Genomic DNA, 14,294 nt, shown 5'->3' on the forward strand with positions numbered 1-14,294 from the left:
TTGTTAAATATATAGCCGCATTTGGGTGATGTAAGATACGATGATAATTAGAATAAAAGCCACAAGGAGGCCTCCACAGTTCTCTGATGTTCTCCCTCTGCCACCTTGTCTGTCTGACTGACTGTCTCTGTGTGTATTCATGAGTACACATTCACACATGTGTTTTATCGTGCTGAGCCACACGTTAGAGCACAATGGCTGAGCGTGTTATACCTCATCCTCATTTTTAGCCTGACTGGATATGAAATCACCTAGGAGACAGCTCTGTACAGGGAAGCATAAACAGGCATGTGTATGGTGTACCTGTGGAGACCAGAGGAGAGAGTCAGATACCCCCTCATACTAGAGTTACAGATGGTTGTGAACCACCATGTGGGTGCTAGGAATTGAACCCAGGTTCTCTGTGAGAGCATCCAGGGTTCTTCTGCTCTTAACCACTGAGCCATCTCTCCAGTGCCCACCCCCTTTGGACACAGAGTCTGTCACTGAACCTGGAGCTCATTTGGAGCTCACCATTTCAGCTATGTTGACTAACCATTGAGCTTCAGGGATCTGCCTGTCTCTGCCTCCTCAACTCTGTGTTTAGAAACACAGGCCACCATTTTTTAATGGTTCTAGGGAACAAGTTCAGGGGCTCACATTTTCATCACAAACATGCCAACGGCCAAGACAGAGTTGGATGTTCCTCTGATGTCTCTTACAGCATTTTACTTTGCCACAGGTATTTTTTTTTTTTAATAATAGGAATCTGTATGCCATTGAATGGAATCTCCCTATGCACAATGGACCAGGCAGGTGCCATCCTCCAAGGAGATGGCAGATGTTCTACTTTGCCCAGCTTTCCGTGTCTCTGTTGGGAACTGGACCCTGGAATAAAGGTAGATCAGGCCACCGTGCATCGTGTAGCGTTGTTTGCTGGTTACGTCAATGTACAAGATTGCTTTTTTCCTCAAATGGGATCTCCTAGCCCCAACTACTGGGCCAATAACCTGGTTCCCTTGTAATTAGGAGCCTGGCATGGTGCCCAGCATCCCTGGGAAAGATATCGTCAGTATCAGTGCTTACTATAAAGCTGTCTTAACCAGATAATGCTATGTCATCTGAGAAGTGTGCTCTTGGACTCCAGCTTCAGACTCCAGAGTACATGCAACTGTGAGCCTCTTTCTTTCTTTTAAGATTTATTTTTAATGTTAATTGTGTGTACCAGTGTGTGTGCCTCCCGTGGAGGCCAGAAGGGGGCGCTGAAGTTTTGGTAACTGTGAGCTGTTGTTGTGGATGCAGGGAACCTAACTTGATTCTTCTGTAGGAGGAGTATGAAGACCTAACCACTGATCCATCTCTTCAGCCCTTTAGGCCTCTTCTTGCTCCAGGTGGCCCACTCACCTGTTGCTCCCAGTGGCACATTTATGCTGTATGTGACACAGAGACACAGTTTGAACACAATAAGAAACAAAATACAGCACATTCCATCAGTAGGTGACATCCCCCTTCCTTGTTCATCCCTAAAATCATGGTCCTATGTTTTGACCAGGAGACTGTGTTAGACACAGTATTACTTGAGATCCAAAGCCAGACTCAGGAGGAGTGGGAGGTTTGGGTTTTGCCACATGGAAGTTTATCCTGGGGTCACCATGTAGGAAAGTCAGTTTGGCCTATTGGGGGATGGAGGACATAAGGAAGAAGTTAGGTGAGTGCAGGTATATTTGGGGATCTACGTTGACACTGGCCTGCATCTGACAGCCCTGCCACCCTGTAACAGTCACACGGGCAAGCCCAGAGTGGCAACACTCAGAACCTGTCATAACTTAGTGTGACAGCATTGTTAAGGAACATAGTTACCCCTTAATGTCCATGGAGGATCAGTTTCAGGATCTTGCCATACACCAGACCCAAGGATGCTTGTATTTGGGTTCTGGAAAGGACTGGAATGGGTGGAGGAGATATATATTAGATTGGCTTACTGATATTGTCTGGGTATTCCAGCAGTGGCTGTCTCACACTGTGCAGGCTGGGAGCCCTGTAGCTGCACAACCCACAAGGCTGGACACCTCAGCATCCCAATCGGATGCTGAAGGCTCAGAAGATTCCTGAAGAGCTTCCTCCAGTCCATACTGGAAGGCCAAAGAAGCTAGGTTCTGACAGCTCAAAGGATGGCAACAGCAGAATAGGACAGATACACTTACTAGCTAACATCAAGGCAGGCAGGTGGCAGGCCTTTCCTCAGGACCTCTTTCTATCTGGGCTGTCATGGGAAGCCACTGCCCACTTTGGGGGGCGCTCTCCTGTCTATAGTCAGTCCTTGCAGGAAATGCCCTCACACACTCACCTAGGGTGTAGCTCTTAATTCTTTTCAGACCCAATAAATTGACAAACAGATCAACCACCCCAATGCTGACATCCTTATAGAGATAGAAGTGGTGTTGAACAGGACCTGTATGGTTACAGTGCTTCAGATCACCTCTAGCTGATATTTATCAGTATGTAAATGATATGTAAATTGAGTGTTTAGGGAAGGTGCCCACAATTGCTCCTCTGCAGATGCATTTTCTTCTGAATTTTATGTATATTTAGTGTGTTGTGTGTGTGTGTGTGTGTGTGTGTGTGTTTGGATGTGTGGCTAGGGACTAGGGACTGGCTCTTAGTTCCCTAAGATGGCTCATCAAAGCCACCACAGCCTAGGGTGGATGCTGTCTCCTCAGCCCTGTCACAGTTGTCAGTCCCAGGACATTACAGACCCCACAGGCCTTATCCTGGAGATGGGCAAAGATACCAGTAAAGTTTGTCTGGGGTGGTCATCAATCTCTGAGCTTACAGGGCCAGGCACCACTCAACCTCCCCACTCACTGAAGAATTTTGTGTTTAAAGGTCCACATCCAGCTCCTGTATCCGCTGTGTCCCCAGGCTGCTGTGTCAATCAGAACAAGAGAGGAGCTGTGACTGCCTTGAGCTTACATCTTTCTTTCCATAGAGGCTTTTTCTCCATGATGGGAGGGATGGTGGGGAGGGCAAAGCCGCCTACCTGCTGGCTGAGGCACATCCTGTAAGCAGGAGCAGGATGGAGTGTAGTGGCTTTCCTCTGTGCTCTGGCTGGGGGTCTAAGAGGAAGCTGTTGAGAGGGCATTGAGAAGGGGAGCCACTGGCCTAGCTTGGGCAAGCTCAGTTCCATAATGCAGTGAATGCCCCTTGGTACACAGTAGGGAGGCAGGGACTTCAGGGTGTCAACTGCCCTCCAGCAGGAGACCAAGGGAAAGAAGAGGCAAGGCCAAGGGAAAGAAGAGGCAAGGCCAAAGGTGGCAGTCTCTCTTACATCTTTATTGCTGCAAAAATACTCAGAGAAAACGCTTTGCCGCCCTTGCCCCTCAGCCATAACCAGGTTTGCTTGTTGGAGTTTCTTGGAGTTTCTCCTAGGTAGCCTATGGGGCAGGAAGGATGTTACCCAAGAGACTCACAGGTTTGTGAACCATGAACTTTGAACTCTCGAAGCTATTTGAGACTGAAGTCCGAGGTAGAAGTGTGGCTTTGATAAGCACACTCCTTAAGGGTAACTCAGCATGTACACTAGTATAACACAAAGCAAGTTCACAGTGACCCCAGCTGGGAAAGAGGCGGGTGCCCTGGGATGGGCTGAGGCAGCAACTAACACATTTCTAGGGTCCTGAGAGAATAACTCTTCCAGCTGCTGTGCTCCCTAGCCCCTGGCTATAACACACCTGGCTCCTATGCAAGGCCTTCTGTGCAGGTCCTGCACAATCCTCAGGCACTCTCCGTGGTGCCCTGATTCCTTCTACTGCCTCATTCTTGAGTCTTTCGTTTCTGGGTTGGTGGGGTGCACTGTGCCAATCAAGAAGAGCAGGACCTTATGTCTCCCCACAAACTCTTTTGATGGAATGGGCACAGGACTCAGAAGGTGAGGGGACTCCTTGAAACCATAATGATGAGAAAATGGAAGTAAGCATCAGCCAAGAGGGAGAGAGCTGGGACTTCTGGGTGCTGTTTCTGGGGTGGTAAAGTGTTGAAGTGCTGCTCTGGTGTGTGAAGAGGTCTCAGGGCTTGGCAGGGTGCAGGGCTCTGGGAGGACCTGCCTGGGGCATTTCTCTGAGCTCTGTGGAACTGGCTGGGAAGCCCATGTGCTGCCTGTGACAGCAGTGTCACCCTTCCCAGGCATGGTCTGAGCCTCGTGGGTGAGGTTGAGTCTCTTCCCACGAGCTTGACTCGTAGGGTGTGATTGGCAGGCTATGGATTTAGAAGGCATGCTTCAAAGAGCGTGAGATAAAATTAATGTTAAGTGTAAGTGTTTGAGGCGCCACAAAGAAGACGCTTGTCAGTTTCTGAGGTATGAAAACAGATGACATGTCTCTCCCTCCCCATAGCTAGAGGATCTGGTGACATGGGAGCTGTGCCTTCTCAGGTGATTCATTTCCTGGATGTTCTGCTGGCCAGTTGGCTTTGTGGACAGGGGCCAGATAAGCACTTTTCCCTGCCTCAACAGGGGATCCAGCTGGAGAAGGGTGTGTCACTGAGTGTCCTGAGTCCTCAGGATTCCCAGGGCCCTGTGAGGATAGAACTCCCTGGGCTCTGGGGTTAGATCAGATCTACCCTGGCTCTCCATAAAGAAGTTCCACTGAGGGCCTCTTGAGAGGCACCTGGAGTCTCCTCAAAGGGTCCCCACCCACTGTGGACATCATGTACATAGGTCTCATGCCAGGAAAAGCCAGGACAAGGAGGGCTGGTGACTGGGAGTGAGCACCAGCGTGGTGCTTTTCTATCCTGCCTTGTTAAACGTGTGGCTGATGAAATGGTTTAACACATCCTCTAACCTATCAGGGCCAGGGGAGGATCTGGCCCTGATTGGCTTGAGCCAATACTTTGGCTGTGACACTGTCTTAGATTCTCTGTTGCTGTGATAAAACCATGACAAGAAGCAACTCAGGGAGGAGGGAATTTATTTGGCTCACAGGTTAGCATACAGTTAGGAAATCAGGGCTGGAGCTCAAGGCAGGAACCTGGAGGCAGAACTCAAACAGAGGCTATGAAGGATGCTGCTTATAGGCTTTTTCCTCATGGCTGGCTCAGCCTGCTTTCTTTTCTCTTCTCTTTTCCTTTCTTTTCTTTCTTTTTTGCTTTTTAAAAAAACGATTTATTTATTTTATGTATATGAGTATGTATGTTATGAGCTACCATGTGGTTGCTGGGAATTGAACTCAGGACCTCTGGAAGAGCAGTCAATGCTCCTAACCGTTGAGCCATCTCTCTAGCCCAATTTTTTAATATTACTTTTATTTTATTTTATTTATTTTACTTATATGAGTACACTGTTGCTGTCTTCAGACACGCCAGAAGAGGGCATCAGATCCTATTACAGATGGTTGTGAGCCACTATGTGGTTGCTGGGAGTTAAACTCAGGACCTCTGGGAGAGTAGTCAGTGTTCTTAATGGCTGAGCCATTTCTCCAGCCCCTGCTTTCTTATATAGCACAGGACCACCATCACAGGGGTGGCCCCACCCACCATGGGCGGGGGTCCTCCTACATCAATCATTAGTCAAGAAAATGCATTACAGCTTGCCCTCAGACCTATGTGATAGAGACATTTTCTTGGTTGAGGTTCCTCTTCTCAGATGATTCTAGCTATTGACAAGTTGACATCCAGCTCTGTGATGGACAGGTCACCTGAACCAGCTCCGTGATGGACAGGTCCCATGTTCCCATTGTCTTACCTTCCTCTTCTGCACAGCAGCTCAAAGCAGTGCGTGGAACAAGTTCCTATGACATTTGAGCTGTTAGTTAATGAGTTATTCTTACTGACAAACATGGCTGAAATCAAAGAAGACAGCATCCTCCTGCCGTCTCTCACATCTAGCCCTACAGCCTCAGTGGGCTATAGAGCTCTGGACCTTGCTTCCCTCCCTCTGAAGACATCTTTGGGAGCATGGACAGGCAGTGGTGGAGGGGGTTGGGTGGCCACTGCTGCCTGGAGGTTCCCCAGAGAGAAACAAGCAAGCAATTCATAAATATTTACATCAACTTCATTTGCATAGCAGACATAATTACTTCACTCAGAACCATGTGGAGGCTTCAGCCTTGGTAGTCTAGATGGTAGCAGGGACATCTCTTCTATCCCTGTCAACCTGAGTCCTTTAGGGAGTGGCATTCCAGCCATGGACTGACTGTTCCTTACTGCAGGGTGAATGGGCCTCTCGTTCTGCCCACTAGGACAGGCTATGAAGCTGGTACACCCTCCATTCTGGTTTTGTTCTGCCTTGTGGTCCCGTCCTGTCCTTTGTCTGTCATATAAGCAATGGGAATGATGGTTGCTCTTTCAATGCCATGCCCAGAAACTTCCTCATCTTTAATAATCAGTTTCATCCGCTGCCAGGTCTACCTTTTACAGAGTGCTAGAACCTATTTCCATCAAGTTCTGTGTCACGTTAGATCATCGATGTGTTCCCAGTTCCCCTAGCATGCTCTCTCCTCTCCAGCTGAGAGCGGGCTGCTGTCAGCATTTCATCAGCGTGACTTAATTGTACAAAGTAATGGGTTTGCTGTGGTGCTCACACAAATACATGTTGTAGCTTTGGTCCTCTTCACCCCGCACCACAACCTTGGTCCCTGAGCAAGGTTTCTCCTCCTCTTTCTAAACACTCCTACTGTCTTAGTTAGGGTTTCATTGCTGTGAAGAGGTACTATGGCCAAGGAAACTCTTATAAGGACAACATTTAATTGGGGCTGGCTTATAGGTTCAGAGGGTCAGTCCATTGTCATCAAGGTGGGAGCATGGCAAGGTCCAGGCAGGCATGGCACTGGAGTTGCTGAGAGTTCTACATCTTTATCTGAAGGCTGCCAGAAGACTGGCTCTCACGTGGTTAGGAGGAGTGTCTCATTGCTCACTCCCACAGTGACACACTTCCTCCAACAAGGCCACACCTACTCCAACAAGGCTGTGGCACTCCTAATAGTGCCACTCCCTGGGCCAAGCATATCCAAACCACCATATTCCACTCCTTTGGCCCCATAGGCTTGTTCAAATACATGAGTCTATGGGAACCATACCTAGCCATATCATATTTAAAAAATACATTTAGTCCAACTTCCAGAGTCCCCATAGTCCATAGCAGTCTCAACAATCTTAAAAGCCCAAAGTTCAAAGTCTCTAGTGAGATTCATCCAATCACTTAACTGTAATCCCCCAAAGTAAGACAGGAAACCAGCTGGGCAAACTCCAAACTCTGCATCTCCATGTTTTATGTCCAATTTCTTTCAGCTTTGTCGGCTGTAATAAACTTCTTTCTCCTGGGCTGGTTCCACTCGCTGTTAGCAGCTTTCCTCAGCAGGTATCCCACGGCTCTGGCATCTTTAACATTTTGGGGTCTCCAAGTCAACTTCAGCTTCACAGCTTCTCGTTCCAGTGTCTGGGATCCACACGTGATCTTCTGGGCTCCTCCAAAGGGCTTGGGTCACTTCTCCAGCTCTACCCTCTGTAGCATTCTAGTCTCTGTTTGACTCCACTCCACTGCTGCTGCCGTTCTTGGTGGTCATCCCATGGTACTCTCATCTCCAATACACTGGGGTCTTCTGCTGCAACTAGGCTTCACCAATAGTCTTTCTTAGGCTCTTTTCATGGTAGAAAACAGCTTCTTTGCATGACACTTTCAGTCCTGGGCCATTAACTGCAACTGCGACTGCACCTTCACCAATGGCTTTCCCTGGCCTCTCACAATGCCAAGCCGCAGCTGCTTTCCAAGACTTCATACCTTCAAAACCAGTACCGCCTGGGTGATTCTTACACATAATCAAGTCCAGCTGCAGCACGAGGTAGAGCCTTGGCTATCTCTGGAACACAGCTTTGTGATTTCAGAAAACACTTCCCAGAAGATTTCACCTCAGTGATGCTGGTCTCTTTTTAATCACCACTAATTATTTTAGCTCCAGCTAACCAGCATCAATTGTCCCGGTAGTCCCTTCTATTCTGGACTCTAAAGCCTGAGCCACATGGTCAAAAGCTGCCAGTTCTGCTGCTTGCTGGGGCTGGAACATACCCCCCCCCTTTATTCTATTACCAGTTTTCTGTTTTCCAGCTCCCTTACTGCCTACACGTAACTGTCCTGAGCTTGCTCTGTAAACTTGCTCAGTAGATTGACCTTGAACTCAGAGAGATCTGCATTGCTCTGTCTCCTGAATGTTGAGATTAAAGGTATCTACCACCAAGCTTGGGGCCTAAGCTTAGCTGGGTAGGATCTTGCCCCAAGATCACCACTCCCTTAATCTGTTTCTGTCCTTGAACATAGGATTCAGCTCAGTTTCACTTCCTGGTGACCTTTATTACTTGAACCATACATTTTATATTGTCCTTTCTCAGCTTGCTACTTCTCATTAAAACGTTCTTCTTTAGTAACCACACAACAGAATTTACACCAGGCTGTTTTGAGACTTCCTTTGTCAAAGCAATTAATCTAAATCTATTCACCTTAGCCTCGGGCAGACACTTTGAACAATGGCAAAAGCATCCATCTTCTTCACTAAAATATCACAAAAATAGTCTGTAAGCCACATACTAACATTCTTTCCATTGTAACCTCTGGCCTACACAGTTAAAATCACCGTCAACACCACCATCTTCTATACTCCTACCAGGATGGCCCATTAAGCCCCACTTAAAGAATTCCATGGCTTTCCAAATTCAAAAATCCCCAAATCCACATTCTTCTAAACAAAAGCATTGTCAGGCCTATCACAGCAATACCCAGTTCCTGGTACCAAATTCTGTCTTAGTTATGGTTTCATTGCTGTGAACAGACACCATGACAAAGGAAAACTCTTATAAAGGACCACATTTAACTGGGGTTGGCTTACAGGTTCAGAGGTTCAGTCTATTATCATCAAGGTGGGAGCATGGCAGTATCCAGACAGCCATAACACTGGAGGAACTGAGAGTTCTACATCTTCATCTGAAGACTGCCAGGAGAAGATTGGCTTTCACGTGGTTAAGAGAGGGTCTCAATACCCACCCCCACAGTGACACACTTCCTCCAACAAGGCCATATCTACTCCAACAAGGCCATACTTCCTAATAATGCCACTCCCTGGACCAAGCATGTTCAAACCACCACACCTACTTTCATGCCAAGTGTATATCTATACATAGGAATAGACATGCGAAGTTTATATCTAAACATACATATACATATGTTTAAAGTATAATTACTATATTATACACATATTGAGTATGTGCTCATTTAATATATTGTTTAGGTAGTACTGAGAGAAAATGAATCCCTTTAAAATTTGTATTTCCAGTGCACACTCCAAAGCCTTTGCAGTGTGTAATGTTTCCAAAGCCATCTACACTTCATTCATAGTCCTAACATCTGTGTTCGTTGGAGTTCTTAAAGGCGAGAACAAACAACAACAACACACACACACACACATACACACTCACACTGGAAATGTCAATGAAATGTATGGTCTTTTCTGAGTCAGGGTCTCACTGCATAGTTCTGGCTGGCCTTGAACTCAGAGCTCCACCTGTCTCTGCCTTCTTAGTAAAAGAAGGGACCACACCTGGCTCTTGCTCTCAGTTCTATCAAAAGGCCAGGCAAAACAAAACTCCACTTAAAATAATGTAAAGAAGCAACTTGGAAGAAACTCAGATTCCTCTAGGGTCAGACGCTCTTGAATCAAAATACCGCCCAAGGTTTCTTTCACTCTGCTGAAAATCACACTCTACTCAGCCTTACTGCTATAAAACAGCCGGTCCTGTAGGATCCAGAGGCGGAGCTCTGACCACCCAGAGCAAGGCAGAAGATCCCTTTGCATTAGGAATAAAATCCCAGGGGGAACTTGCTTAAGAATAGCTACACTACCTTCTGAAGAAGTAAAACTTTCTGCCTTACCAAAATACTTAAGATTTTGAGGTTATTTTCTTGAGACCTGTCATAGTTAGGGTTACTATTGCCATGATGAAGCATAATGACCAAACACCTTGGGGAGGAAAGGGTTTATTTGGCTTACACGTCATTGAAAGAAATTAGGACAGGAACTCAAACAGGGCAAGAACCTAGAGGCAGGTGCTGCTGCAGAGGCCATGACGGGGTACAGCTTACTGGCTTGCTCAGCTTGTTTTCTTATAGAACCCAAGGAAACTGGAAACAGAGGTCAATGCTGCAGCCTTGAGGATTGCTTCCTCCTGGGGAGACCCACCCCATGGGTCCCTTTACATTGCTACGTGATGTCAGTTCAGTGTAGGTGTGTATGACCCTGAACCTGCATCTTATGGTCTATTGTGGGTATACTTATAGAGTCCATTCCAGGGGCTCTAGAGCAGTGTAGGCATTGGCTTAGGGCGTCTATTTGGGGCTCCAGAACCATTCCCTGGATACTTGGTGTCACTTGCTGGGTGTTCCTGACTGTCAGGTGGCAGGCAGTGGGGCTGCAGAGCTATGCTGAGATGCTTTCTAGCTGGGGCTCACTCTTTCTCTCTTTTTTCTCCCTTCCTTACTTCACTCCCCCTTTCTGTCCTAGGGTTTTCTGTAGCCCAAGCTGGCCTCAAACTCACAAAGTAGCCAAGGATGACCTTGAACTTGAGATCCTCTTGCCTTTACCTCCTGAGTGCTGGAATTATAGCCTGTTCCACCACATCTGCTTTAGAACATATGGTGCTTTAGAAGGTGGGGCTCAACTTGTTAGGCAGCCCTCAGGCTGTGTGCATGGGTGCATAAGTAGAACAGTTTGTGCTCACAGAACATTAAGAGCATTTGGAGGACAGAATACCTGACAAAGGCAATATAAGGAGAGAAGCCTCCATTTTGGCTCACAGTTTGAGGACACAGTTCACCATGATGGGCAGGCATGGTATCAGGGGCGTGAGGCAGTTGGTCACATTGCATCTGCAGTCAGGAAACTGATGCGCGCTGGTGTTCAGTTTACTTCCTCTCTCTTTATTCAGCCTGGGATTCCAGTCCGTGGGATGATGCCCTCCACATTCAGGGTGGGTCTTCCCTCCTCAATAAACCCAATCTAGAAACTTCCTCAGACCTGTCCAGAGACTTGTCTCCATGGTGGTTCTAAATCCCCCCTGTCAAGTTGGCAATAATAATTAACCCTCACAGAAGAACAAGTGGGAGTGGGTGGGATAGCAGCCCAGCCTTCTGATACATAGGACACAGTCCACAGTGAGGAGTTCACAGACCCTCTCAACCCTTGCTGCCACTGCAGACTGTGCCCATGCCTCTGAACAGACAGTTAGTTGCCCCCACACAAAGGTTGCAGTGGAACAAAAATTTCATGATGTAGCTGCTGAGTATTGACGGCCAGGCATTTCCTGGCTCAGACCTTTGTGGTGGTTTGCTTTAATTGTCAATTTGATACAATCTAGAATCACCTGGAAGAGAGGAATTATCTAGATCAGGTTGGCCTGTGGGCATTTTCTTGTTTTTTAATAGATATGGGAAGTCGTAGCCTACAGTGGGCAGCACTATTCCCTAGTGAGGGATTCCTGACAGTGTAAGAGTCAAGAAGTTGACTCAGTAGAAGCAAGTAAGCATGCATTTATTCCCCCTCTGCTCCTGACTGTGGATTGATTTAAGTTCCTGCCTCGGTTTCCCTCAGTGATGTACTGTTTGGAAAATATAAGCAATATGTATTTTTTTTCTATCAAATAAGACAAAACTACATTTAAAAAATTGTAAAAAAAGTCAATTGGCAGAAATTAAAATTTTTCTGTGGTTGGCTTGCATTTTTTTCAAATCAAAATATATGCTCAAGTTTTATTTCTTCCTAGAAACTGCATGGCTATTAGCTAGCCAGGCAAGTAAGAATGTGAGGCTGAGCTGGGCGGTGGTGGTGCACGCCTTTAATCCCAGCACTTGGGAGGCAGAGGCAGGCAGATTTCTGAGTTTGAGGCCAGCCTGGTTTACAGAGTGAGTTCCAGCACAGAGAAACCCTGTCTCAACTCCCCACCCCCACCCCACCCCCCCAAAAAAACCCTAAAAAACTTAAAAAAAAAAAAAAAAGAATGTGAGGCTGAGTTTTACCATTTGGGTAAGGCACAAGATCCCTTTACATTAGGAATAAAAATTGCATGCTTGCTTCAGTGGGTGCAGCTTTTTTCTTGCTGAGGTGTTTTGGATTGTGTGGTCATTTTCTTGAGACCCATTTCTTACAACTGTAACCTGGAATTGTAAGGCAAATAAACCCTTCCTTTTCTAAGTATCTGTCACAGCAACAGTCATGAAATGAGAACAGCTTTTGACGATGTAAGCACATAGAGACCCACGGTTGTGCAGCTGACGTTGAATTCTGTGATTTTTCACTCGGCAGGTGGCTATAATAGCGGGGAACTTTGAACTTGCGGAGTACATCAAGAACCACAAGGAAACAGACATTGGTGAGTAGGCTTGGTGAGAAGCCGCAGCCATCGTCATCTGAGATCTTCCTGGGACTGCTTGCAGGGCTCTCAGCAAGTTACCAGAGGCACCTGCATCAGCCTTGGGAGTCCTTCCCTGACAGTGGGGAGGGTTGTGAAGACCTTGTGGGATGAATAATACATTTCCCATGAAGAGTACCACTCTCCTCTCTCCTGACAGTGCCTGCTACAGGCACATGTGAAGTGTGTAGGGCCTCAGGAATGAGGATGTTTGAATTCTGCTGGGGGATTAGTCTAGGGTTCCCACCTGATTCAACTCTCTTGATTTTCCCCAATAGTGACTTAAAATGTATGTCTGTAGCTATGCATATCTGCAGATGGTGAGGGTCTAGCAACTTTGGCAGGTGATGCTGATCCTAGGGGAGATTGTGCATGGTGGGGGCTGGGGGATATCACTATACCTTCCTCTCAAGTTTGCTATGAGCCTAAACTGTTCTCAAACAGTGTTTTAAAAAAAAATCTACAGAAACAAGTTAGAGTCTGGGTACCAAGGAGGAAATGCACTGAGGAGGTGGCTTAGATGTGCTTATTGGAAGGTACAGACTCATGTGTAGATGGGTGGCAAGCGAGAGGGGAGAAGAATGTGAGGTCCTCTCTTCTTTCCTCCCATCACCTCTACTTGGTGTCCCCCTCCCCTTTCTAGTTCCCCTTGCGCCAACCAGGAGGGCCGTCTCAGGGGCTCCTCCCTGCTCCCACCGTCTTACCATGGGCTGGGCCCAGTCTTGCACAGTGGATGAGCCAGCTGGCCTGCGCCCTCCAGCGCTGGGCTTCCACAGGACCTGCAGCGGGGAGCAGCCCCACTGGAACAGCAGTGGTGAGCCCTCGAAGGTCGAGTTGTCCCATGGAGGGGCTCTGGGATGGGACTTTTTGGAGCCTTGAGAAGAAGCAGATGTCATCTGCCTCTTATTGACTATGCCCTCACCCTGCTTTTGGGTGTCAGGAGTGAGCAAAACTGTTGTCTCGCTTTTATGTCTATACCATGTTGAATGTGTGTCTTGCATCGAATGTGGCTGGGACCTGCCTTGTGCTGGGAAGTTGGATAGTGATGTAGAGCCAGATGATGGGCTTGTGTCACCCTGTACCCTTCTCTGAGCATCAGCATTGTTAAAAGAGGGATGTGTGTAGAGCTCAAACCAAGTGGAGTCCCAGGTTCCCAAGCTGTTCCCTATGCTCGCCTGCCTCAGCCTCATACCAGCTGGGAGCAAATTGGACGTCCCCATCTGATGTTGATATCTTGTCCTGCTTACATGTGTTCATCTTCACCTTGACCAAGTGAGTTCTTACCTGAAGAAACAGTTGTACCATCCACAGGTCCTATACTAATTTTCAACTTCTCCTTATATTTTACCACTTCAGAGGGAAATGGCTTCCCTTTGAGAGATGGCAGGCCTGGGAACTTCTTCCCAGAGTATCTTTGAGGTCAAAGTCAGTGCTGTTCTAGCCAGCAGTACACCTCACAGATGGGGGTGCAACTGATACTGCCCTGTGGAGGCTAAGAGGGAAAGATACATTCTGAGGGAGACAGTCACTGCTCAGGGCTCTTGAAAGGGCAGGTTTGACTAGAGCCCTAACAAGACCCTGAGAGCATTCTGTATCCTAAGACTCCAGTCTGGTGTAGGGAGCTGCAGATACAATCTGTCTCCTTCAGCACATAGGAGAATGTCCACAAGGACCAGATATGTGAGGGGTTAGAGATGTCTGGGTCAGAGATCACCATGACTAGTATGATCTTCTCTGACTACCTCCTCCTGGGAAGACCCTGGCAGATTAGTGGGTCCAGAAATCCTCCCAGGCTCTTTAGAAAGGGTGGGAGGAGGAGCTCAGAGACTGATGGCCTCTGTGGCTCCTCCCTTACCCCAGGCTCTAGGGGTGAT

At 47.4% G+C, this 14,294-nt stretch overlaps 1 protein-coding gene across 17 annotated transcripts in view; it reads left to right on the plus strand.

Moving 5' to 3' along the window:
- The window catches only part of Shank2 (SH3 and multiple ankyrin repeat domains 2), a 441,204-nt gene that overhangs the window by 142,851 nt on the left and 284,059 nt on the right, over positions 1-14,294 (plus strand). For all 17 annotated transcript variants that reach the window (XM_076914200.1, XM_034510387.2, XM_076914238.1 and 14 more), the window contains one exon: positions 12,315-12,381. In XM_076914200.1, coding sequence (XP_076770315.1) covers positions 12,315-12,381 — 67 coding nt within the window. The remainder of the gene's footprint in view (positions 1-12,314; positions 12,382-14,294) is intronic.

Source organism: Arvicanthis niloticus, chromosome 1 (genome assembly GCF_011762505.2).
Source record: "Arvicanthis niloticus isolate mArvNil1 chromosome 1, mArvNil1.pat.X, whole genome shotgun sequence".
In the NCBI taxonomy this organism is placed as follows: domain Eukaryota; kingdom Metazoa; phylum Chordata; class Mammalia; order Rodentia; family Muridae; genus Arvicanthis; species Arvicanthis niloticus.